This window comes from Hypanus sabinus, chromosome 25, assembly GCF_030144855.1.
Source record: "Hypanus sabinus isolate sHypSab1 chromosome 25, sHypSab1.hap1, whole genome shotgun sequence".
Taxonomy (NCBI): domain Eukaryota; kingdom Metazoa; phylum Chordata; class Chondrichthyes; order Myliobatiformes; family Dasyatidae; genus Hypanus; species Hypanus sabinus.
In genome coordinates this window covers 17133656-17157937 of record NC_082730.1, presented here as the reverse complement: position 1 = coordinate 17157937, position 24282 = coordinate 17133656, and the positions used below count along the sequence as shown (strand labels likewise).

The 24282-nt window shown below is 45.1% G+C and overlaps 1 protein-coding gene across 25 annotated transcripts in view; it reads left to right on the top strand.

The window, feature by feature from the left end:
* Positions 1 to 24282, top strand: part of plekha6 (pleckstrin homology domain containing, family A member 6) — a 347966-nt gene that overhangs the window by 190557 nt on the left and 133127 nt on the right. The window contains exon 1 of one of the 25 annotated variants that reach the window (XM_059950206.1): positions 4871 to 4918. The exons of 20 other annotated variants lie outside the window; for them this stretch is intronic. Coding sequence is in view for 3 of the 5 variants with exons in the window: in XM_059950191.1 (XP_059806174.1) it covers positions 18519 to 18574 (56 nt within the window). In the remaining 2 variants the exon portion in view is untranslated. 4 more of the 25 variants (XM_059950200.1, XM_059950199.1, XM_059950197.1 and 1 more) reach the window with 4 other exon arrangements.

Here is a 24282-nt window from a genome sequence, read left to right as displayed (position 1 = left end):
AGTCGGTGGGGTGCTGGAGCAGCTCATCGCAGGTCGCTGGCAACCCCTGGCGTTTTTCAGCAAACACCTGCGACCACCCGAGCTTAAGTACAGTGCTTTCGACCGGGAACTGTTGGCGCTCTACCTGGCAATCCGGCATTTCAGGTACTTCCTAGAGGGTCGGCCCTTCACCGCGTTCACAGACCACAAACCGCTTACCTTTGCGTTTACGAAAGCATCCGACCCCTGGTCGTCCCGCCAGCAACGCCACCTGTCCTACATCTCTGAATACACGACGGATGTCCGGCACGTCTCGGGTAAGGACAATGTCGTGGCAGATGCGCTCTCTCGCCCTACCGTTCATGCCCTTTCCCAAGGGGTAGACTTTGAGGCACTGGCAGAGGCGCAGCAGGCGGATGAGGAGATTCCGAGTTACAGAACCGCAGTCTCCGGTCTGCAGCTCCAGGACCTCCCCGTAGGCCCGAGTGAGAGGACCCTACTCTGTGACGTCGCCACCGGCCAGCCCCGTCCCGTCGTCCCGACAGCCTGGCGGCGCCGTGTTTTCGACTCCATTCATAACTTGGCGCATCCCTCCATCCGGACAACTGTCCGGATGGTTTCCAGCAGGTTCGTTTGGCACGGACTCCGCAAACAGGTCAGTGAATGGGCCAGAACGTGCATGCACTGCCAGACGGCCAAGGTGCAGCGGCACACCAAAGCCCCACCGCAGCAGTTCCATCCCGCCCACCGGCGTTTCGACCACATTCATGTGGATATCGTGGGCCCCCTGCCAGTGTCGCGCAGAGCGCGTTACCTCCTGACTATCGTGGACCGGTTCACAAGATGGCCAGAGGCGGTCCCGCTCACCGACACCACCTCCGAATCTTGCGCCCGAGCCCTGATCGCCACCTGGATACCTCGCTTTGGTGTACCAGCCCACATTACCTCCGACAGAGGCGCCCACTTCACCTCCAGCCTGTGGTCAGCTATGGCCAGCCTTTTGGGGACTCAGCTGCACCACACAACTGCCTACCACCCACAGTCGAACGGGCTAGTGGAGCGTTTCCACCGTCACCTGAAGTCGGCCCTCATGGCCCGCCTGCGAGGAGCCAACTGGGCGGACGAGCTTCCCTGGGTCCTACTCGGCATCCACACAGCGCCCAAGGACGACCTGCACGCCTCGTCGGCCGAGTTGGTATACGGCGCGCCCCTGGTCGTCCCCGGGGAGTTCCTACCAGCCCCAAGGGGGCAAGAGGAAGAACCCGCAGCAGTCCTGGGCAGACTACGCGAGAAGCTCGGTAACCTGGCCCCCATACCCACTTCACAGCACGGGCGGAACCCGACCTGCGTACCCAAAGACCTACAGAACTGTAAGTTTGTGTTTGTAAGAAGGGGCGGGCATCGGCCACCGCTGCAGCTGCCATACGAGGGGCCGTTTATGGTGCTCCGGAACAACGGGTCTACGTTCGTGCTGGACGTTGGGGGGAAGGAGGAGGTTTTCACGGTGGACCGCTTCAAACCGGCCCATGTGGACCTGGCGCAACCGGCCGAGTTTCCGGCGCCTCGGCGCAGAGGCCGACCTCCCAAGCAGGTTCTGGCCCAGACTGTGGACATTGGGGGGTGTACCGCCGGTTCTGGGGGGGGGGGTTATGTGGCGACCCATTTCCTAGCATATCCGAACCGATTCACAATTAGATAGCCTACGGGGGTTTGCGAGCACAGAGCTTTGGAGCCTCTGCGCCATGGGGGGCCGGTTGACAGAGGCTTAAAAGTGAGGCTGAAGTTTTCAAATAAAGTTTTTTCCTTCGACTGCAGTTACCGACTCCGTGTCGTAATTTTAGCACTGCGTGTAGCGCACTGCTACAACCTTCACAACTTCACAGTGTCTTTGTTTCTGTGCAAACGGGGTCTGTACGGTGGAAATGCAGCTGTCTGCCTTGTTCACAGAAAGATCCCATGAACCACAGTTTGACTACAACCAGTCATGTCTTTTGGTGCTGCCAGTTGTTCTCGATGTAGAAAATGCAGTGGTGCACAGCGAGATCCCACAAACAGAGGTGTGATTACAGCCATTTTGTTTTAAAATTGCTGCCAGGTTAATTTAATTTTCATTTATTTAGAGATATAGTGTGGAATAGGCCTTTCCAGGTCACTGATCCACACCAGCCAGTTTAACAGGAGCATTTACAACCTACTAACTGCTATGTCTTTGGAGTGTGGGAGGAATCCGGGTCACCCGGAGGAAACCCTCGGGACGAACATCCAGACTTTGTCAGAGGATGCTAGAATTGAAACCCGACCTCCAGCTGAGCTGTAATAACGTTGAACAAATGGCCAGGTTACTGTGGCGCTTATAGGAATAGTGACCTGACCGGATCTGATAACATGCCTCATCTAAAGTTGCCATGGCAGCGGATGGCTCCCTCGGCACTGAATCGCCGGCAAGGGATGGAGGGGCTGGGTGTGTCAACTCATTGAACCAGAGGTTTTCTGACCAGGCACTGGGGAGGTGGGGAAGGGGGATAGTGAGTGACGAAAAGCAGCTGTGTTTGTGTTTTCGATGACTGGGTGAAATTCCGGGTGACTGAAAAATTTCACACCCCTTGATTAGCAACCCTGAGTGGAATGTTTCAACACAGGAAGATCGCCCCCATTATCCCTCTAATGAGACGCGCTTCAGTTCTTCAGAGAAAGGAATTCGATTAAACAGATGTTTCTCATAAGTGTTCCTTGTTGCAACATAACTGATTCTGTTTCGGTGACTCACTGTCTGTTAGGGTTAGGGTGGAGCAATGGGCGGGTTTTAACCGTGGCAATTTTGCTGCCTTCCTCTCCCATCCCCGTCTTATAGCACTTATCTCAGGTCCCCATCTTCATTTACATAGAACCACAAAGCAGGCCCAGACTGCGGTGAATGGAAATGCAGACGTGACAGGAGGAGTTGCTGGTTGCTCCTGTATCCCATTCTGCCTCCATTTTCAGAGAACCACAAAGCAGGGCCAGACTGTGGTGAACTGGAAAGGCTGTGGTGATGGTTATTCTCGTATCCCACCTTTTCCTGGACCAAGTCAAGTTTATTGTCATGTGCAAGTACAGTGAGGCATGGGTACATTGAAAAATCTGCCTGCAGCAGCGTTACAGGTATCGAAATTCAGACAACACACAGAGCATAAATTATACACAAGTGATATTAAGACACAGGATCACAACCAGGCCATTTGGCCCATTGCACCTGCTCTGCTATTCAGTCAATATTTTTCCTGCCCCTCTGATCCTTGACTTCCCCATTAATGGAAGCATCCTCTCCACGTCCACGCTACATAGGCTTTTCAATATTCAGTCGGTTTCAATGAGATTTGCCTTCATTCTGCTGAACTCCAGTGAGGACAGGCCCTGACCACCAAACGCTCCAAATGCACGGACCCTTTCTTTCCCATGGTCATTCTCGTATGCTTTCTCTGGACCCTCTCCAATGGCAGCACATCCTTTCTTAAGTAAGGGACCCAAAGCTTCCTTAGATACAATACAGTGTAGTACTCCAGCTGCAGGAGTACAGATCACAGAGCACTCCAAAGGGTGACTAAGCTATCTCAGCACATCATTGGGACTCAACTACGGGACCTGGGAACTCTACGGCACGCTTGTGATATCATGAAAGACCCAGCCCATCCCAGACACTCTCTGTTCAATCTCCTGCCATCTGGTACAGACAGACAGACATACTTTATTGATCCCGAGGGAAACTGGGTTTCATTACAGTCGCACCAACCAAGAATAGTGTAAAAGTATAGCAATATAAAACCATAAATAATTAAATAATAATAAGTAAATTTTGCCAAATGGAAATTAGTCCAGGACCAGCCTATTGGCTCAGGGTGTCTGACGCTCCGAGGGAGGAGTTATAAAGTTTGATGGCCACAGGCAGGAATGACTTCCTATGACGCTCAGTGTTGTATCTAGGTGGAATGAGTCTCTGGTTGAATGAACTCCTGTGCCTAACCAGTACAGTATGGAGTGGATGGGAAACATTGTCCAAGATGGCATGCAACTTGGACAGCATCTTCTTTTCAGACAACACCATCAGCGAGTCCAGTTCCACTCCCACAACATCTCTGGCTTTATGAATGAGTTTGTTGATTCTGTTGGTGTCTGGTAGGAGATACAGAAACATCTCAGCCAAGGCAATAGGACTGAAGAGCAGGTTCTTCCTGAGGGCTGTTGTGCAGCTACACCCTGCTTGCCAATGGTCTTTGAGTGTTCTGGACTAATGAAATCACTTGCTGCATGTAAATATGGGAAATTTATTTTAATTAAGCTGCGCCACATCTATTGTAAATACCTGCTTTGTATGGGTTAGAGTAGCACTGTTATCTCATGTCTTTTCAAAGGTGCATTTAAAGTCAGAGAAATGTATACAATCTGTATCCTGAAATGCTGTTTCTTTGCAAACACCCACAAAAACCAAGAAGTGCCCCCCAAAGAATGAACGACAGTTAAATGTAGGAACCCCAAAATTCCCCCGCAGCTCCCCTCCCCCGCTTGTAAGTGGCAGCAAGCAACAATTCCCCCCCCCCCCCCCACCGGCAAAAAAACATTGGCACCAGCCTCAAGCACTCAAGCGTGTGCAAAGCAACAGCAACGACACAGACTTGCAGTAGCCCAAAGACTTCACGTTTACCTGGTATTCAAAATACCATAGGCTATCTCTGGAGAAAGAGGCATCTCCATTTCACAGTGAGAGGGAGACATAACAAGCAACTTTTAACTCGATGTTTAAGAAGTCCGTTGTGTCACTTTTTCCTAGCTCCGTGCCTAAAGATCTTGGGTCTCTGGGCACACAGCCTTGGATCTTCCATCTCCCATGACACACCACTCTTCTGCCTGGACACCGACCTCCGTCCGCCCATCTCCAGAGCCATGAAATTTCCTACCTCCAAAAGTGAGTAAAGCTCTTAGGCTGTGCCCTTGGCGTGCCGAACAACGGCCATTCATGAAACCCCGAGAACGGGTCCCATTCCCGCAAAGAACCCTGAAAGGGGAATATAGAGATATTAAAGTTGGCGATAGAGCTGTTTCCGGAGATGCAAGCAAAGGAATCGCCATTAGGCACCATTAATCCTCCTAAGCTGAAGACGGAGGAATAAATGAGTGAAGTGAGACAAGATCAGATACCAAACGCAAACAAGAGGGAAGTCTGCAGATGTTGGAAATCCAAGCAACGCACACAAAATGCTGGAGGAACTCAGTAGACCAGGCAGCATCTGTGGGAATTCGGGCCAAGATCCTTCAGCAAGGCTACAGAAAAAAAGATGAGGGGTAGAGTAAAAAAGTGGGGGGAGGGGAGGAAGAAACGCAAGGTGATAGGTGAAGCCGGGAGGGAGAGGGGTAAAGCATACTGAGAAGTTGATTGGTGAAAGAGATACAGAGCTGGAGAACAGGGAATCTAATAGGAGAGGACAGGAGGCCATGGAGGAAAGAAAAGGGGGGAGGAACACTGGAAAGAGGTGATGAGCAGGCAAGGAAAGAAGGTGAGAGAAGGAAATAGGAATGGTGGAGGAGGGGGGGAGGCATAACTGGAAATTAGATGTCCGTGCCATCAGGTTGGAGGCTACCCAGGCGGAATATAAAGTGTTGTTCCTACAACCTGGCAACCTGAGTGTGGTGTCATCGCAACAGTTGAGGAGGCCATGGATTGGTATATCGGAACGTGAATGGGAAATGGAATTAAATTGGGTGGCCACTAGGATATTCCGCTTCTTCTGGTGGACAGAGTGTAGGTGCTCAACGAAGTGATCTCCCAATCTACATCGTGTTTCACCGATATAGAGGAAGCCATACCAGGACCAATGAACACAGTATACGACCTCAACAGTGTTACCTCACCTGGAAGGACGGGGGCCCTGAGTGGCAGTGAGGGAGGAGGTGTGGGGGCAGGTGTAGCACTTGTTCCACTTACAAGGATAAGTGCCAGGTGGGAGATAGTGGGGAGGGACAAATGGACAAGGGAGCGATCCCTGTGAAAAGCAGAAAGTGGGCAGGGGAGGGAAAGACGTGCTTGGTGGTGGGATCCTGTTGGAGATGGCAGAAGTTATGTAGAATTATGGGCTGGATACGGAGGCTGGTGGGGTGGTAACTGAGGACAAGAGGAACCCTATCCCTGGTAGTGCGGCAGAAGGATGGGGTAAGAGCAGACGTGCGTGAAATGGAAGAGATGCAGTTGAAGGCAACGTTAATGGTGGAGTTTGGGAAGCCCCTTTCTTTGAAAAAAGGAGGACTCTCTTTTGTTCTGGAATGAAAAACCTCATCTTGAGAGCAGATATGCTGGAGACGGAGAAATTGAGAGAAGCGGGTGACTTTTTTCCAAGTATCAGTTTGGGAAGAGGTATAGTTCAGGTAGCTGTGAGAGTCTGTAATGGTAGTTGTGAGAGTCCGTAGGTTTACAATAGACATCAGTAGATAAGCTGTTTCCAGAGACAGAGAGATCAAGAAAAGGGAGGGAGGTGTCAGAAATGGACCAGGTAAATTTGAGGGCAGGGTGGAAGTTGGAGGAAAAGTTGGTGAAGTCGATGAGCTCTGCGTGGGTGCAGGAAGCAGCCCTGATGTAGTTATACCAGTCCATGATGATGCAGGAGGTGACCGATAATGTTCTGTTGCAAGTAGGATTACTGGTTGTTCCAGCGGGTTGAAGAACCTGATGGCTGTAGGAAAGTAGCTGTTCAACTTTTGTCTCTGGTGTATTGGTTTATTGTAGTCACATGTACCAAGGTATACTAAATGCCTTGTCTTGCATACTATTCATACAGATCAAATCATTACACAGTGCATTAAGATAGAATGAGGTAAAACAATTACAATGCAGGGTGAAGTGTGAAAGCTACTGAAAAGGAGCAGTCAACGTACAAGACTGATGAAGGGTTTTGGCCCGAAACGTCGACTGTTCACTCACTTCCATAGATGCTGCCTGGCCTGCTGAGTTCCTCCAGCATTTTGTATGCGTTGCATTGGATTTCCAGCATCTGAATTAAATTGACTTTATTACTTACATCCTTCACATACAGGAGGAGTAAAATTCTTTACATTACATCTCCATCTAAATGTGCAATTAATAGTAATTTGTAATAAATCTGCAGACTTTCTCATGTTTGTGATAAAGTGCAGTGCAGGTAAACAAAGTGTGAGATCGTGACGAAGTAGACTGTGTTGTACTTGCTTTCCCCTCTTGAGCTGACGTGATTGAAGGAAATTAATCCCCTGTAGAGTTCCAATTAAACCAATGGGAGAAATGAAACTGGAAAGAGTCAGTTTAATCGGACAGGCAGACATCAGCATGAGGTTGGCACACAATCTGCCACCTCCCACCATCTTACCAAGAGCTTATTTAACCATTGTTTAAGTTGTGGAGGGACGTGTGCACTGCCTTTGCAATGGGAGCAGCTCTTTAGAAGAGCTGTTGCTGCAAGTAAGACCTGATTGCGTTGGGGCTGCTCTCAGTCCTGTGTGTCTAGAACCTTGAGCCCAAGAATAGAGACAGGCACAAGGGGTTTAGTGGTGAAGGATTGCTGCATTATTGGTAATGGTTTATTATTCAAGTCAAGTCAAGTTACTTTTTATTGTCATTGCGACCATAACTGCTGGCACAGTACATAGTAAAAACGAGACAACATTTTTCAGGACCATGTTGTTACATGACACAGTACAAAAACTACACTGAACTACGTAAAAAAAAACACAGAAAAAAAACTACACTAGACTACAGATCTACCCAGGATTGCGTAAAGTGCACTAAACAGTGCAGGCATTAGTAATAAACAAGACAATAGGGTAGTAAGGTGTCAGTCCAGGCCCTGGGTATTGATTCTGATAGCTTGGGGGAAGAAACTTACGTAGTCTGGTCGTGAGAGCCCGAATGCTTCGGTGCCTTTTCCCAGACGGCAGGAGGGAGAAGAGTTTGTATGAGGGGTGTGTGGGGTCCTTCATAATGTTGTTTGCTTTGCGGATTGTCACATGAACCACAATACAGTGGTGTTCAAGAGATAGTTAAACTCATGAATATCAAGTTCAAGTTTATTGTCATTCAACCTTACACATGTATACAGCTAAATGAAACATTGATCCTCTGGGGCCAAGGACACTACATTCAGTCACACACAGCACATATAGTTACAAGCGAGCACGTACAGTCACAACATAATATTAGCCCAAGTCTCTGATTGGCATGGCCTGAAGATTGACGTAAACTGTGAGGTGTATATTTATGTAAGACAGTATAATGTTACTGTCACTATTGTAATAAAACAAGCAGTTGATTAAATTGTGAAACAGCAGCAATAAAGGATTAAATATGCAGGGAATGGTCATGTGTGGGCTGCCCCCCCCCCCAAGCGCATCCTTAGGTTCTGTTGGTTGTTGACGCAAAGTGAGCATTTCACTGTACATATGATAAATAAATAAACAAATCTGTAGCTGAAATGTATGCACAGAAGAAGTTTAGTTTATTTCAGGATCGAGTTCAGCATGGACATTGTGGGCCGAGTGGCCTGTTCCTGCATTGTGCTCTTCAAATGCTTTAGCTGTAAAGTCGACCAATGCCAGCCGTCTTAAAATGGGAGAATGATTGTGCGGCAAGAAATCAGTCTGGTTCGATAGCTGCCCCCGAGACTCTGGGAGATCGATGGTGTGTGTAAATGATTAATGAAAACAAACAAGCACTGTAATGTATCGTGCATCCGAATGCTCCACTTTCCATCCGATGAGGTTATTACTGGCAGTGGAGTTTGGGATACTGGATGATGTAATCTGTTTACAGATTTTTCTGATAGTGAGAGGTTTCAACGCCGGCCCTCATGGAATATGTAACTTGTCTCGTCTGGTAAAGGAAATACTTTCCTCAGCTGCTACATACAGTACTGTGCAAAAGTCTAAGGCACTTTTTATATATATATATATAGAGCTAGGGTGCCTAAGAATTTTGTAAATAATGTCTTTCCACTAACTAAATAACACTTCATACTACTATATATATAGAGGAGGTTACCATAAAGGTACCTCTTGTGCAGAAGCTGGATGTCACCTAAAAAGAACAGCACAATATGGATTATAGAGCACATCAAACTGTTCCAAGGCTCATTACAGCAGAAGACTTGTCCTGCTTTGAATTATCATCTCTACTGGAAATGTGGCAGCCAGTTTGCACACGGGGATCTTCCATAAACGTCATCCTGACAATGGCCGGATTATTTAGTTTTCAATGTAGACTGAAGAATATATAGTATCCATGACTGCCCAGCACCCCTGACATCCTTTCTTCCTTTCTATCTGACTGAGGGGTTGATAAGTCCACCGTCTTATACACACCCATATGTATTAGTGAGACATGTTGAAAACAGAGAGAGAGAGCGAATGCAGACCCACTATGGGTTTTTTAAAATGGGTTTCACATGTCTATACACTCAGAATGGGGAGGGTTGCAACATTTAAGACATGTTTGGATAAGTATGTAGATTGAAAGGATATGGAGGACTTCTGGGTCGCGTGAGGTAGGTGGGACTAGGCAGAATAATAGTTCAGAACTAGATGGGCTGAAAGGCCTGCTTTTGCACTGTAGTGCTCTAGAAGGATGCCAGAGGCAGGAGTTGTACATAGACAGTGGTAGGTGCGTGGAACACACTACCAGGGGTGGTGGTAGAGGCAGATATATTAGGTGCACTTCAGAACCTCTTAGATAGGCACGTAGATGTAAGAAAAATGGAGGGCTATGTGGTAGAGAAGGCTTCGATTAACTTCAGAGTAGATTAAAAGTTGGGCAGAACATCTATGTTCTATGTTCTGTTGAAGGTAATGCATTTTATTTCAGAATCAGAGAAGTTAATGGCACATGAAAGGCCATTTAGCTCACTAACCTCAACATTGATTGCTCAACCTAGCGACTTGTGCTCAGTATTATTTATTTACTATATATTTAGTAATATTATTTGTTTTTTTTTGTTCTTGCAGTTTGCGGTTCTTTTGCTCATTGCTTCTACTATGATTGCCCGCAAGAAAATGAATCTCAGTGTAGTATATGGTGACACTCGCTAACCCTAACCCATACCTCCTTGGAATGTGTGTGGAAACTGGTGCACGTGGAGGGAACCTGTACGGTCATGGGTGCAAACTCCTTACAGGCAGCGATGGGAATTGAACCTGAACCTTTCAAATGCTGATGCTGTGACAGTGTTATACAAACTGCTGTGCTACTGTACCACCCGTGTACGTGCCTGTCTTTTTAAGTTTCAGCCTCATTCGTGGTCATGAGTGTTGATTCAGTACAATGAGATAAATTGGTATTGCTTTCCTTCTTAAAGTGACACTTTAATTCTTCTGAATGAATGAAGCCTGTGCATCATTTCTCTTGCACACCAGTCTTGACCTTGAAAGCCCTTGCTCCATTTGTATGGAGATCTGAGATGATTGGAGACTCGGCTCTAATAAGCAGATTTTGTCATTGTTACAAGTCTGAAGATTATTAATTCTCACAGGCTCTGATGAGCAGACTTTGTCACTTACAGATTTGACGATTATTAATTCTCACAGGGCAAATGCTTTTTACGTGCATTTTGAGCCTCCATTGTGGATAGGCGAAAGCAAGAGTTTAAATATGCCTCTGCGAGAATGGGTGTAAAGTGTTGTTGGTGGACTGGTCATTCCAGTCTGAAGTAAAAAAAAACCTGGATTCAAACCCCTGCAGATGTAGGACGAATGGAGAAAGTGACTGGTTTGAAGTAGAAGAGGCCAAGAAGGTAAAGGCTGGTCACTAGAATGTCAGCTCACTCTTGCTTGGTTGTGGGATCAATTCCCACTTTGGGTTCTTGAGCAGATTAAAAACAGGCAGATGCTCCAGTGTGGTACTGTGAGTGTCAAGTTATCTTTCTTCTCAGTCTCCAGGAGGTGAAGATGGCATGGCAGTGTAATGGTTAGAGCAACATTCTAGAGCGTTGGCGACATTCAGTCGTGTTTCAATTCCTGCCACTGTAATGAGTTTGTACTTTCTCTCCTTCCTTGACTGTGTGGTGCTTCAGTTTCCTCCCACATTCCTAAATTGTAGGGTTAGGGTTAGCGGGTTGTGGGTGAGCTATGTTGGCCCTGGAAGCTTAACCGCCAGGACAGTCCTCAGACAGTGTTTGTTATTGGCGCAAATGACGTGTTTTGCTGTATGTTTCAATGTTTTGATGTACATTTGACAAATAAAGCTGAAGTTTCATCTTTATCTGTTCTGATGAAAATCAGAGATTTTAAATCTGGTACTGTGGCTAATCAGCCATCAATCAGACAGGTTATGTGTTCATGACTAGTTTTTCCTGTTTTTGAGGGATCTTTCTGTGTGCTGCCTGCATCATAACAGTGACTGCACTTCAGAAAGTATTTCACTGGCTACAAAATGGTTTGGTTTGTCCTGCAGGAGTCGCAAAAGGTGTTTTAGAATGTGTAAAGGGAAAAAAAGATACAGCTCAGCTTTATTTACCATATATATATATTATGACATCAAAAACTACTGTGAAATGTGTTGTTTTGAGTTAACAACAACACCGTCCAAGGATTGTGCTGAGGCAGCCCACAAGTGTTGCTAACATAGACCTGCCTTTAAGATATTAATTAGAGATTTAAGGTGATCTGGTTCAAATGGTCCCCTCCCCTTGTGGGTGACAGGAATAGTGTTAAATGTTTAATAGTGTGCTTTCTCCAAATCAGTAAACAAGGGGTTAATCAGCAGCAGCCGCCAAGCCTGCTCTCGCTGACTATTGGCTCCTTGTAACTGAGCGTGCTCAGAATGACAGGTAGCAAAGTTGGCTGGCAGCCTTGGTATATGTGTGCTGTTTGTGTGTGAGCAGAGATCCAGTTTCAGAAAACCCAACCATTGCAGTGTTTGACTCGTGCCGACCTATGAAAGGGCGCATGAAGGGCCAGTGATTGCAGCAGGTCCTGGACTCTCAGGGTAAGTCGCTGAAGAATCTTCTGTCACGTGTGTGCATTCCAGGTGCTGGAGTTACGGCTGACACGGCATTGACTTATGGACAGTGAGCCTTGGTTAGTGCAAGGTGTTCGTCAGCTTGGAACAAAGTCATGCTTACTTTAAAAACTTCTGAACCTTCCAGGAATAGGTGTGGGATGTCGGAATTCTGTGCATGGGTTTTGTGTGTTTTATCCTCTCTACTTGGCAATCACCTGGTATAAGCATGATCTGGTTACAAGGAATGATGTGGTGATGTATTCCTGTTAGCGTTCCAGCTAAAATAATGTACTAACAATGATTAAAGCAGCAGCTACAGTTTAATGTCCTTGAGTTTGGAGGTCTGTCAGTGGGTATGGGTGGGAAAAGGGCTTGTTTTGCTGTTGTTGCTGCGGTTGTTTTTGTAGTTCAGCAGAACATTGTGGACATGTCTTGATCTCGGAATGTGTGGTGACACTTGCGTTCTGCCCCCAGCACATCCCGATTATGTTGGCTGTGGGTTGCATTTCACTGTGTGTTTCATTGTACCTGTGATAAATAAATCTCAGTCAGCTGGATGGACCCCTTTGTAAAATGGTTACTACAACCTTAGTTGTAAGGTGCAAGCTAATTGGAACGGGCCAGACAAGTGGTTTATGGGGATAACCTTTCATCTCAGCGACCTGAATAAGACTCCGATGTGGGGTAGAAGGATCTCCCTCCTGTGACAGCTGTTTGAGTGTTAAATAGAACGTTAGTCGGCGGCCTTTTCCGAAAAAGAGGATTCTGCAGCAGGTTCAGAGGAAAAAAAGCTCCGACAGTGTGGGGAGAGGAGTAATTTGTGAAATCATGGGGAAGGCACAGAGGCAGCATGTTTCTTGCCTTTAACCAGGTTCTGGTGGCTAATACTGGGAAAGGTTACCTTACTGCCACTGACACCCATCGCCTCCGGGCAACAGAAATAAATCTTCAAATGAACAAGCCCAGCTGACTCACCGGTGTAAAATTTTACATGATACTCATTCTCCCTGTCCAGTCAGTTCTCACTTCAGCTTAGTATCCCTCTAAAGAGTAATGGAATGTGAGTGACAAAGAAAGGCATTGTTTATGAGTAAGTTTGTTATAGCCAGGAGTGGTAATGGGGATAAGCTCCCACTACCTACTCAATGCTCCCAATGACGTGCCTCTCATATGGCCTCTGGTAACCAAGTCCAGCTTCTGGCCTTCACGTGAGGCGGAACCATTTCCTCTGACAGGAGAAAGGGGCAAAGGTGCGTTACTGATGGCGTAAAACCAGCCACTTCAGGCAGATGGGGCTCATCAGCCACAGTTGGCAGCTCATCTAGGAGAAGATGACAGGTGAAACCACGTGTGGGAGAAGGTGGGGGGAGGGAGGGATGGAACAAGAAACCTGGAGATGATAGGTAGTAGAGATAAACGGATGAAGAAGGACTCTGATGGGAGTGGAGATTGAACCATGGAAGAAAGAGAAGGGTGAGCAGGTGAAGAGAAGAGAGGGGGTGAGAGGGGAACCAGAATGGGGAACGGAAAAAGAGAGAAAGGGGAAGGGGTGAAGAAATTACCAGGAGTTAGAGGAATCGATGTCCATGCCAACAGATTTGAGGCTACCCAGATGGAATATGAGGTGTTACTTCTCCAACCTGAATGTGGCCTCATTGTTGCAGTAGAGGACGCCATGATTCCATGGGGGCTTGTTGAATAAATGTCAAGAGGATGGTCACCCCTGTTGAACAATCTAGAACTGAGGAGAATTGTTCCAGAATAATTATTACCCTTTATCGCACACTGGTCAACAGTTTAAGATGCTGATGAGAAGAATACTTTTCTTTCAGTGGGTCATGAAGCCTTGGAGTTGCCAATTCCAAAGAGCTGAAGAGGCTGAATTATTGATATGTTAAAGGCCAAGGTAGGTTATTGGCCTGTAGCCATCGTGGGTTATAGGGAACAGTCCAAGATCGGGTCACCCATGACCTAACTGAATGGTGGTTCAGGTCTGAGTGGCTGACTCTTCGTGTATGCTTTTTATATTTGTCTTCCAGTTATTCCTCTGTGAAATCTGTAAATTGAGAAAGGGTTTAGATCTACCAGGAAGCTTGAAAGGGATACTATACTTTTCAAGTTTCTTGATCAGGGGTTCCCAACCCTTTTTAATGCCATGGACTCCTTCCATTAACCGAGGAGTCCGTAGACCCCAGGCTGGGAGCCCTGTGATAGATCTTGATGGAAGCACCAGTGCACAGGATCAGAAAAAGCTGCAGGATGTCGCAAACCCAGCCAGCTCCATCACGGACACTAACCTCCCCAGCATCGAGGGCACCAAAGGCCATGCTTCAAAAAGGCAGCATCTATCATTAAGGACCCCCATCACTCAGGACATGCTGTCTTCCTATCCCTACCATCAGGGGGAGGTACAGGAGCCTGAAGACACACACTCAATGTTTTAGGAGCAGCTTCTTCAAAGTTCAAAGTAAATATATGTCACCTTATATAGCCTTGAGATTCATTTTCTTGTGGGTGTACTCAATAAATCTATATAGAATAATAACCATAACAGAATCAATGAAAGACTAAGGAACTTGGATGTCCAACCATTATGCAAAAGACAACAAACTCTGCAAGTGCAAAAAGAAAAATAATATTAATTAATAAGCAATAAATATTGAGAACATGAGATGAAAGTGTTCCCCTCAGCCATCAGATTTCTGAATGGACAATGAACCAACCCATGAACAACACCTCACTTTTCTTTTTGCTCTCTTTTTGCACTACTTTTTATATACATTTCTTATTGTAATTTATAGTTTTTATTTATATTGCACTGTACTGTTGCTGCATACAAACAAATTTATGACATATGCCAATGATATTCAACCTGTTTCTGATCTGTTTCTGAACTTTAGTTCCCTGTATAGGAATTCACACTGAGGTGTGGTTGGGCAGATAGGACAAATCATTTTCTTCGCTTTTGGCAGTTGAGCCAGTCTTTGGGTGTGTGCTGTGCACGTGACTACCAAGTTTGCCAACAAGCTATTTGTTGGTTGGATAATTTTTTTTCCTTTTCATGGCTACTTCCCTGTATTTCCTCCCTTATGTGCACACCTTAAAACCTACAACTCAGAGTGCTGAATGCCACATCATCCTTCTGAATATGTGCAATGGTCCAACTGAATGAGGAAGGCTTACAGCAGGAATTGCAGCTGGATCAATGCGCTTTGTTGCACCAAATTACTGTATTATACGACAATGGTTGAAAATCCCAGTTAATGAACTTGGTATGAGTCATGAATTCCTATTCATTCTTTTAATATAACACACACTCCCTGGTATTTGTGCATTTCACATTGATATAATTGAAACAGCATGCTGTGATTTAAATATATGCTGTTGTCAAAAAAAATGTCTGTGTGGGTGTGAACATGTTGCAATCTGGTTTGACCCTTCTGTTATGGATATATTTATAGTTTTTGATCTTCAGTCTGTAAATCCATTTTTCCTATTGACTTGCTAATGCTAAACTCTGACATTGAGGTAGAATCGCAAACATGAGAAAATCTGCAGATGCTGGAAATCCAGAGTAACACACACATACAATGCTGGAGGAACTCAGCAGGTCAGGCATCATCTACGGAAAAGAACTGTTGATGTTTCAGGCTGAGACCCTTCATTAGGACTGGAAAAGGAAGGGGGAGGAAGGCAAAATAAGATGGTGGAGGGAAGGGAAGGAGTACAAGCTCAGGACTGATGAAGGATCTCAGCCCAAAATGTTGACTGTTTACACTTCTCCATGGCCTACTGAGTTCCTCCAGCATTTTGTGTGTGTTGCTGTGACATTGAGGTCTACCTGTGTAAGCCATAGTTACAGTGATCTGCATGTATTGGTGCCAGTGTGTTTCAGTTCCATGTCTCTGAAACTCTTGATGCACGTACATCAACTTGGGGATAATTTTTTAATTCATTATTTTAATTCAAGTCCTCTGAGTGTTACATTCCATAACCCTATAGTAACAACAATGCGACCCACACACACAGGGTGTTGACAATAGCATTGTGATCTGTATTTTATTTCTCTCCATAATCGTCTTGACAGAATGGCCAGCTAGAAAAATAATAACTGAAAGCTCTGAGATGGCCTTCAGAAAGCAAAATCAGGGGAATTGTGAATAAAAACAGCAAAGGATTGAAATACTCAGCAGCACACACAAAATGCTGAAGGAACTTTCACAAGTCAGGCTGCACCTAAGGAGGAGAATAAACAGTCAAATTTTTGGGCTGTCACCCTTATCCAGAACTGGAAAGAAAGGGGGATGAAACCAGGGTAAGAAGGTGGAGGAGGAGGTGGTTGGTATTATGTATTTCATATTCCATCAATATTTGAGTAATCATGTATACATGTGTGACAATAAATTTGACCTGATATATATTGTTTAATTAAGCATTCTTGTTTGTTTAAATAATTAATTATGTGTTATATGTAAAAATACCTTAATTGCATACATTATCATGCTACCATGTGATACATGGGCGCTCACTGAAAGTAAAGAAGCCAGACTTGCATTCCTGGACTCCACATCTTCCTTGAATTAATTTAATATTTAGAGGTTACAGAACATAACAGGAGAAGGAGAACAAGGTGAAAAGTGAGGTTGATGATAGGTGGGGGATGAAAGGAGGTGGTAGGTGGAAGAGTTACGGGCTTGGAGAAGAGGGAATTTAATAGGAGAGGACTACTGAAGAAAGGGAAGGAGGATGGACACCAGAGGGAGGTGATTGATAGCTAGATGAGGAGAAGAGAAGGGTAAAGAGGAGAGATAGAATGGGGAATGGAAAAGGATGGAAGATGGAGTTCATGCTTTGTCAGTCTGGAGGTTACCTTTGTAAGCTGCAGTTACTGTGATCTGTGTCTTGGTGATGGTGTTTCAGTTCTATATCTCCCCATATCACTTGACATTAGCATGGGACCAGAGTTCTAATTCGTTCTTTTAATTCCAGTCTTCTTTTGAAAATCAGGTTGGTTTCATAACCCTCTTGTAAAATAGTAACTCCATCAAAGCAACTCTAAATCCAGAAAAACTAATTGAAAAGAAGAGAGCCAGTTACTAAGTCATGTTCTTAGTTTTTACTTTTCGTGAGATGCGTACATATCCCGTGGTGACGTCATGACATATACAGTTTATTTATTTTCACATTTAACTCATAATGAATTATTTAAATGAACAAGAATGCTTAATCACCCAATATATTTACAATATTACTTAAAATATACTGAAATGTTAAAGACTCATCAACACCTCTCACGGCATAGCCGTCAACTTCAACTCAATAAAGAATGGATCTCAACTATATAATACAACTACTACAGAGACATCCACAGCATAGTGAATTTAAAATTATCCCATTCAGGCCTAAAGATTTAATTGCTATGGAGGCTCTCTTGTTCTTGTGGATAACACCTTTCCTGACAAGGGCGATCACTCTGATTGGCAGATAAGACTTGTGGCTGTGAAACAATCTCATATTCTGGGGCCTCCTCCATAATGGTTGTAGGAGTTGACTCTGGGACTGCAGGAAGTAGTTCTGACAGTTTTGGCCATCTTTCTTCTCAGGCAATTCCCTCTGCTCTCCTCAAATGATTGATGGGTCATCTCCAGATGATGTCAGATGAAATCTTCACTGTGTAGGAGAGTGGTCCAGTTCTGTCTTTAATCTTTCTGAGTACCCAGGTTTGATCAGCTCTGTAGTCCCTCACCAGAACTGCTTGTCCAGGAGTGAAACATTGAGCCTCCTTGCCTGAGGAGTCCTCAGTTTGTCTCAGCTGTTTGTTCTGCATACCCCTTCTGAGATTGGGCTTGAGGGGATCCAAGCGTGAACGCGAGGGACGACCCAGGAACAGCACAGCTGATGAGTTGTCGGTGGTGGGGTGTGCTCCATTGCCTTGTGCAAGGAGGAAATTGGTGAGCTTCTGGCTCAGTGTTGGCGTACCGTGTTCTGCTGACAGTGCTTGCAGTGAGTTCTTTAGACTTTGGACAAACCTTTCTCCCAAGCCATTCGTATCTGGGTGGTACGGTGAAGATATGATATTTCTTATTCCATTCATTTACAGTAGTGGCTGAAACTGTTCTGCCACAAGCGGTTGTGCAGTTGTCCATTGTCACTAAGTGTTGTGGAACACCACTTCTTGCGAAGAGGCTTCTCAGCACATTCACAGTGTGTGAGGTTGTAGTGCAGGCTATTGGGGACAACCCTGACCACTTTGCAACTACATCCACTACCACCAAGAAACTTTTGCAATGCAGGGTTGGAGAGGTGTTGCTCTTGGCATCTTCTTGGCATGTTAGCGTCATCATTACTCAAATACTACTGAAATATTAAATGTATGACAATTGGCCTGTCTATATTCTTGACAGAATGCTCAACTAGAGAAATTGCTCACTCAAATCTATAAGATGACCTTCAGAAAGCAAAATCACGAGAACTGCATGAATCGCAAAGGATTGAAACGCTCAGCAAGACGAAAACAAAATGTTGGCGAAACTCAGCAGGTCAGGGAGCAGCTATGAAGAGGAATAAAGAGTCGATGTTTTGTGCTGCCACCCTTCATCAGAAGCCACAGTAAGAAAGTGGTGTGTGGGGGAAGGAGTACAAGCTAGAAGGTGAATGGTGAGGCAAGGTGAGGGGGTAGGTAGCCGGGTGGGGGAGAAGGGATGAAGTAAGATACTAGGAGGGGTTTGGTGGGAAAGGTAAAAGGTTGAAGAAGAGGACAGGGAAGCAAAGAAGAAAGGAAGGCGGAGAGGAATCAGAGAGAGGTGATGGGCAGATGATGGAAAGAGAAGGGGTGAGTGGATAACCAGAATGGGGAGTGGAAGAAGAGAAAAGGAGGGAGGAATGCAGAGATCTGAAAAGTCAATGCCTTCAGGTTTGTGGCTACCAAGGTGGCTCATGTGTTTCTCCTCCAAGCTGAGTTGGGCCTCATTGTGACATCTGGTGCTGCTGGTGCAGCTCCCTCTACATTGGTGAGACCCAACAGAGTTTTGGGAACCACTTTGTCAAGCTCCATAAAAGGCAGGATCTCCCAATGGCTACCCATTTAAATTTGACTTCCCATTCCCGTTCTGACATGTGAGCCCGTGGCTTCCTCTACTGCTGTGAGGAGGCCAAACTTATGCAGGTGGGAGCAGCACTTCATATTGTGTCTGGGTAGGCTCCAACCCGCTAGCATGAAGATCAATTTCTCTAAATTACGGTAACTTTTGCCCTCCCCCCGCTACTATTCTCCATTTTGGATTGAGATCAAAATTCCCCATTGAAATATTGACAGTTTATTCCCCTCCATAGATGCTGCCTAACCTGCTAAGTTTCTTTAGCATTCTCTGTGTGTGTGTTGTTCAATATTTACGAAATCTGCAGAATCTCTACTGCTTATGAAATACCCACTCAGCAGATCACCTGCACCTGTGGACAAACATTTCAGGTTGATGCCCTTGGGGTGATTTGTAATCTTGTTAAACCATCTAATGTTGTGTTTGTTTTCTAAGTTAAGATGTTTTATGATTAGATGCTTGAGGCACAGAAGAGGCTATTTGGCACATGATGTTTATTCTGTCTTGAAAGAGCTGTCCCTTCCCCTCCCCTCCTCAATACTCTATAAACTTTTTTTCCTTTTTGTATATCCATTTAATGTGACTGTATTACTTCCCTACCCTTTCTGTCAGCATATTGCAAATCATCATAACTCAACACACAAAGTAACTTCAAACTTCCTGCTTGTGTTTAAATAAGTCAATTCTCCATGTTCTGGTTAATAACAGAAGCCAAATCTCCCTAACACCGTGATCTCATACACTCTTAAGGAGAACAAAGATTCTTTCACTTAATCAGATTCTGATTCAGACTTTTTTTTTAATCACATGTACATCGAAACATAGATTGAAACGTACCATTTGCGTAACAACCAACAAGCTTGGAATGTTCTGGGGATAGCCTGCAAGTGTCGTCTCACAATGCAGCACCAACGTAGCATAAGTGTTCGGCAGAACAACCCAGAACGCAACAAAACAATTGCAAAGCAAACCCTGTTTGTCCCTCTCAACTCAAACCCAGGCAGCTCCTTAAGTCCAGGACAGGCCTCCAGTCCTCAGCCATTGGGCTTTGAGCTCTGGACCACTGATCGACCTTTGGACTCCGATCTATATTTTGATAATTGTTTGATGTTCGTTTTTTGAGCCTTATTTTGAAATTCCCTCGGCTTACTCTCTTTTGAAGTGGTCTACCCAGTGAATGAGACTTGTTGAAGTCACATTCATTGAGGCAAGTGGATGTTATTCTATCAGGCTCCTCTCTTCAGCCTTGCAGATGATGGAAAGCTTTGGGGATATCAGAAAGGCAGTCACCTACACCTGAATGCCTTACCTCTAACCTACTCTTGTACCTGCAGTGTTAATGCACTGGTCCAACAAATTTCAGGTCAAGGACAACAATCAGGATTAAAGGGCGGTACGGTTAGTGCAGCGCTTTACAGCGCTGGCGATTGGGGTTCAATTCCCGCTTTTCTCTATAGGGAGTTTATACGTTCTCCCTGTGACCACTATCTCTTCTCTTGGTGCTCCAGTTTCCTCCCACATTCCAAAGGTGCACGGATTAGTAAGGGTTGTTACGTACCCCGTAACTGGGTGTCTGACCAGCAGAGAAAGAAGAATCTGTTGGAGTCTGGTGGTACCAAACTAAAGGTGTTTATTAGTAAACTACACGATACAATATCAAAAATGCAAATATACATATAAAACAAGTTAGCAGTAATAAACCTAAAAGTGTAGGAATAATAATAATCAATAATAGACAAGCTCTATCGATGTCTAGGGGTAAATGAATTGTCATAGGAAAGTATAGAGTTCAATTCATAAATGCTGAGGTGGTTATGGTTGTTGTATTGAAATTGTTGGAGAGAGAGAGAGAGAGAGAGCGAGCGAGATGTAACAGCAACACCTGCGGCAGGCAAACCTTTTGTGGCTTTCTTAATCCGTCATATTGTTGTGGTCATTCAGTTATGACCCCTCTGTTCTTCAGCTAGACCATTCTTTTGTGGTGGACTTATCACTCTAGCATGAGTGGACACACACACAAGTCCTCACCGGCCCTGCTGTAACACTGTGAGCTTTACTGACCGATCTCCTGGTTCGGTCTCTGAAGCCCCCCACCTTTCTGTGGGTTCCCAACACTCAGTCAGTGTCCACTGGTGTGTCTGAAGGGTGTCTCTCCAGACCTGTCTTTTATTCCCACTCAAGGGGTCTCAGCTATCCATCAACTCTGAATGACTGTGTCCATCAAATCAGGCCACTCCTGCTATCTCCTGAGGAATGTTAACGAGCAAAGTAAAGTTCCTATAGTGGAAGGTAAATAATCCAGGAAGAGTCAAAATACAGTAAATCAACAGTCTCTCTCCCCCTTTTATCTGTAGCAGATGTTTTTGCCTGTGTTTCGTCTCTCTCTCTCTCATGAGCAGCATAGCAACAGCAATAGTTCGTAGTTCTCAGGAGGGGGGGGTTGGGAATGGTTAACTCTGCACCCCATTGACCATCAGGTCTGTTCGTCACTCATAACAGGGTAAATTGTGGGCGTGCTATGCTGAAGCATGAAGCATGGTGACAGTTGCAGGCTGCCCTCAACACATCTCCAGACCATGGTTGTTGATGCAAATGATGCAGTTCACTGTAGGTTTTAATGTAGATGTGAGAAATAAATCTATTCTTTAATCTTTAGGCAGGATGTCGATGGCTTGAGACCAAGTGATGTCAAGGCTGTTGAACACCAGTGTGAATGGTTGAACTCTCTGTGTTGTAACAGGATTCAACAGCATGAGGAGCTGTGTTGGAGCCTTTGCCTCCTTATTTAGTAATGGACAAATATAATATATGTATTTGTGATGTTGTGGTTGTCATTGGGCAATTGGGACTTTGAATGTTTGAGAGAAACTAAACTTGGTTATTAGAATAAACAGTTTACAGGTTGAGGCCTCCATTGCATCCCAGCTGTCTACATGACACAAAGCCAGGGCAGTCCGATATGCTGAACAAGCTGTTGTCCATGTAGCAGGCTCCCCCTCTCTGCAGCTGATGAATCTAAAGGAATAGCAGAGGTGATGAAGTTTGGCACCTGCGGCATCAGAGAAGTTGCCAGTCAGCGTTGAACTCATTGTACAATTGCCTTTGGGACTCCAGTTCCAGATTTTTCCTTGGCGTTTACTCCTGAAGACGTCACCATGAATGGGTATAGTCACAAGGCAGCAGAGGTTTGCATTCAGAGCTTTCTTTCTCCTAGGTGAGCTGCCAACCTTGGCCGATGAGCCTCATATGCTCGAAGCAACTGGTTTTAAGGTGCTAGTAGCATGCCTTTGCCCCTGCTCCTGAGAGTAGAAACTGTTCTGCCAGGCTTAGTAGTTCAGCTACACGTGAAGGGCAGGAGCTAGATTTGGTTGTCAGAAGCTATTGAAGACATACACCATTGGGAGCATTTAATAGGTGGAGCTTATCGCCTTTACCACTCATTGCTATAACAACCTTAAGGAACCAGCAGTTTACAGACACCGAATTTCATGGTGATAGATGAAGTGTAGTCCAGTGATAGACGACACTTCTTGCAAATCTGGCATCTGCTTAAGTCTCTGGACTTACCCTGCATACTCACCTGGTTATGCCAACACAACCCTCTCTCCTCTACGCCCTTTCTATTGAATTAATCGCTTTGTGTGTGTCATTCTCTGTAATCTTTTTCACTAAACTGTGTGGAAGTTTTCAATTCCCTCAGCCTTTCCAGCAACCTTGAGGGTTCTAAAAAGCCTAAATGTGGTGTCAACCAATCACTGCCTCCTCTGTTATTCCTTATCCCCTTCTACTGATCAGTTTGGGCCCCAGTTCTGTGAACCTTCACAGATTTAGTAAGAGTGTCAAAGGTTATGCGAAGAAGGCAGGAAAATAAGGGATAATAAATCAGCCATGATCAAATGGCGGATATAACGTGAATGGCCTAATTCTGCTCCTATGTCCTATGGTCTTGTATTTTTGATTCGAAGTATATTTTGGACAGTGAGTCTGCAGTGTGTGATTTTTTTTTCATATAATCATACTATTCTGGACATCATTCAGCACTTTTGTTATCTCAGTCCAATCAAAGTTTACTTCAAACAATCTATGAAAAATCTTTTCAATTAATTTCACATTCCCTATTCTTTTTCCAGACTTGTCCCTCTCTATTATTTATCCAAAATCTTCCCTTTAAAGTTCTTATTGAATCAGCTTTCATTGCCTCTTCAGGCAGTGCATTCCAGGTCATAACAACTTTGCACAAAATAACATTTCTTTTATTTCATCTCTGGTTTGTCTTTCTCAAACCAATCCTTTCTTTATAAAACTTTGACATTGGAAACAGATTTTTATTATTTATGTGATCAAAATTCTTCAACGCTTTTCCAAAATCTCTTAATCTTTGCATTCAAAGGAGAATAATTCCAGCTGCCCTTGTCTGGTGACACCTCCCGGAATTTCATCCTTTTGGCACTACTGCCCCTTCATGTTGGTAGCTCGGCATATTTGGGAATCCCGTGGATTTTGACCTGGAAGCCACAGTAATTGATGAAATAAACCTCACTGGTCATCAATTCGGGTATCAGTGCCGAAACTCGCATCTCTACCAGCTCGCTGGTCAAGGACAGCAACAGTATGGGAACATCACCCCTGGAAGTTGCTCTCCAAGCAACACACCATCCTTGTTTGGAAATATATCGCCATCCTTCATGATTGCTGGGTCAAAATCCCAGAATGCAGAATCAGGTTTATTATCGCTGATATCTGTTGCGGAATTTCTCGTTTTGCTTCGCAGAGCAGTGCAAGATAGAAAAATTATTACCATGAATTACAAGAAGACTGTGTCTGCTGTACTGTGCGAATGTCTTAGGCACATATATACAGCTAAGATGGTTAAGGTTTTTGCACAGTAAAGTATTTGTCAACATGGAGCGGAGAGCGAGTTTGTAAATCTGGCAGGAACAAAGGATATTGGGTATGGTGAGGCTGGAGCGCCGTTGGAGGGGTGTGGGACAGGTGGCAGAGAAGGAGTGCCAGGGGCAGGGGGGATGCTGCGGGTGCAGACACACCCAGTCCTGAGACACTGGGCAAAGTAATTTGATCCCGAACAATTGGTTTATTGATCAGTACAGAAGGTCTCTGTGCTTCCAGTTTCCTACCCTCTCCCTTCCTCTTTTTCCAACCATGATTCCCCTCTTCCTGCTCCCTTCCCACTCTTAGTCCGCACCAGAGACCCCTATCAGA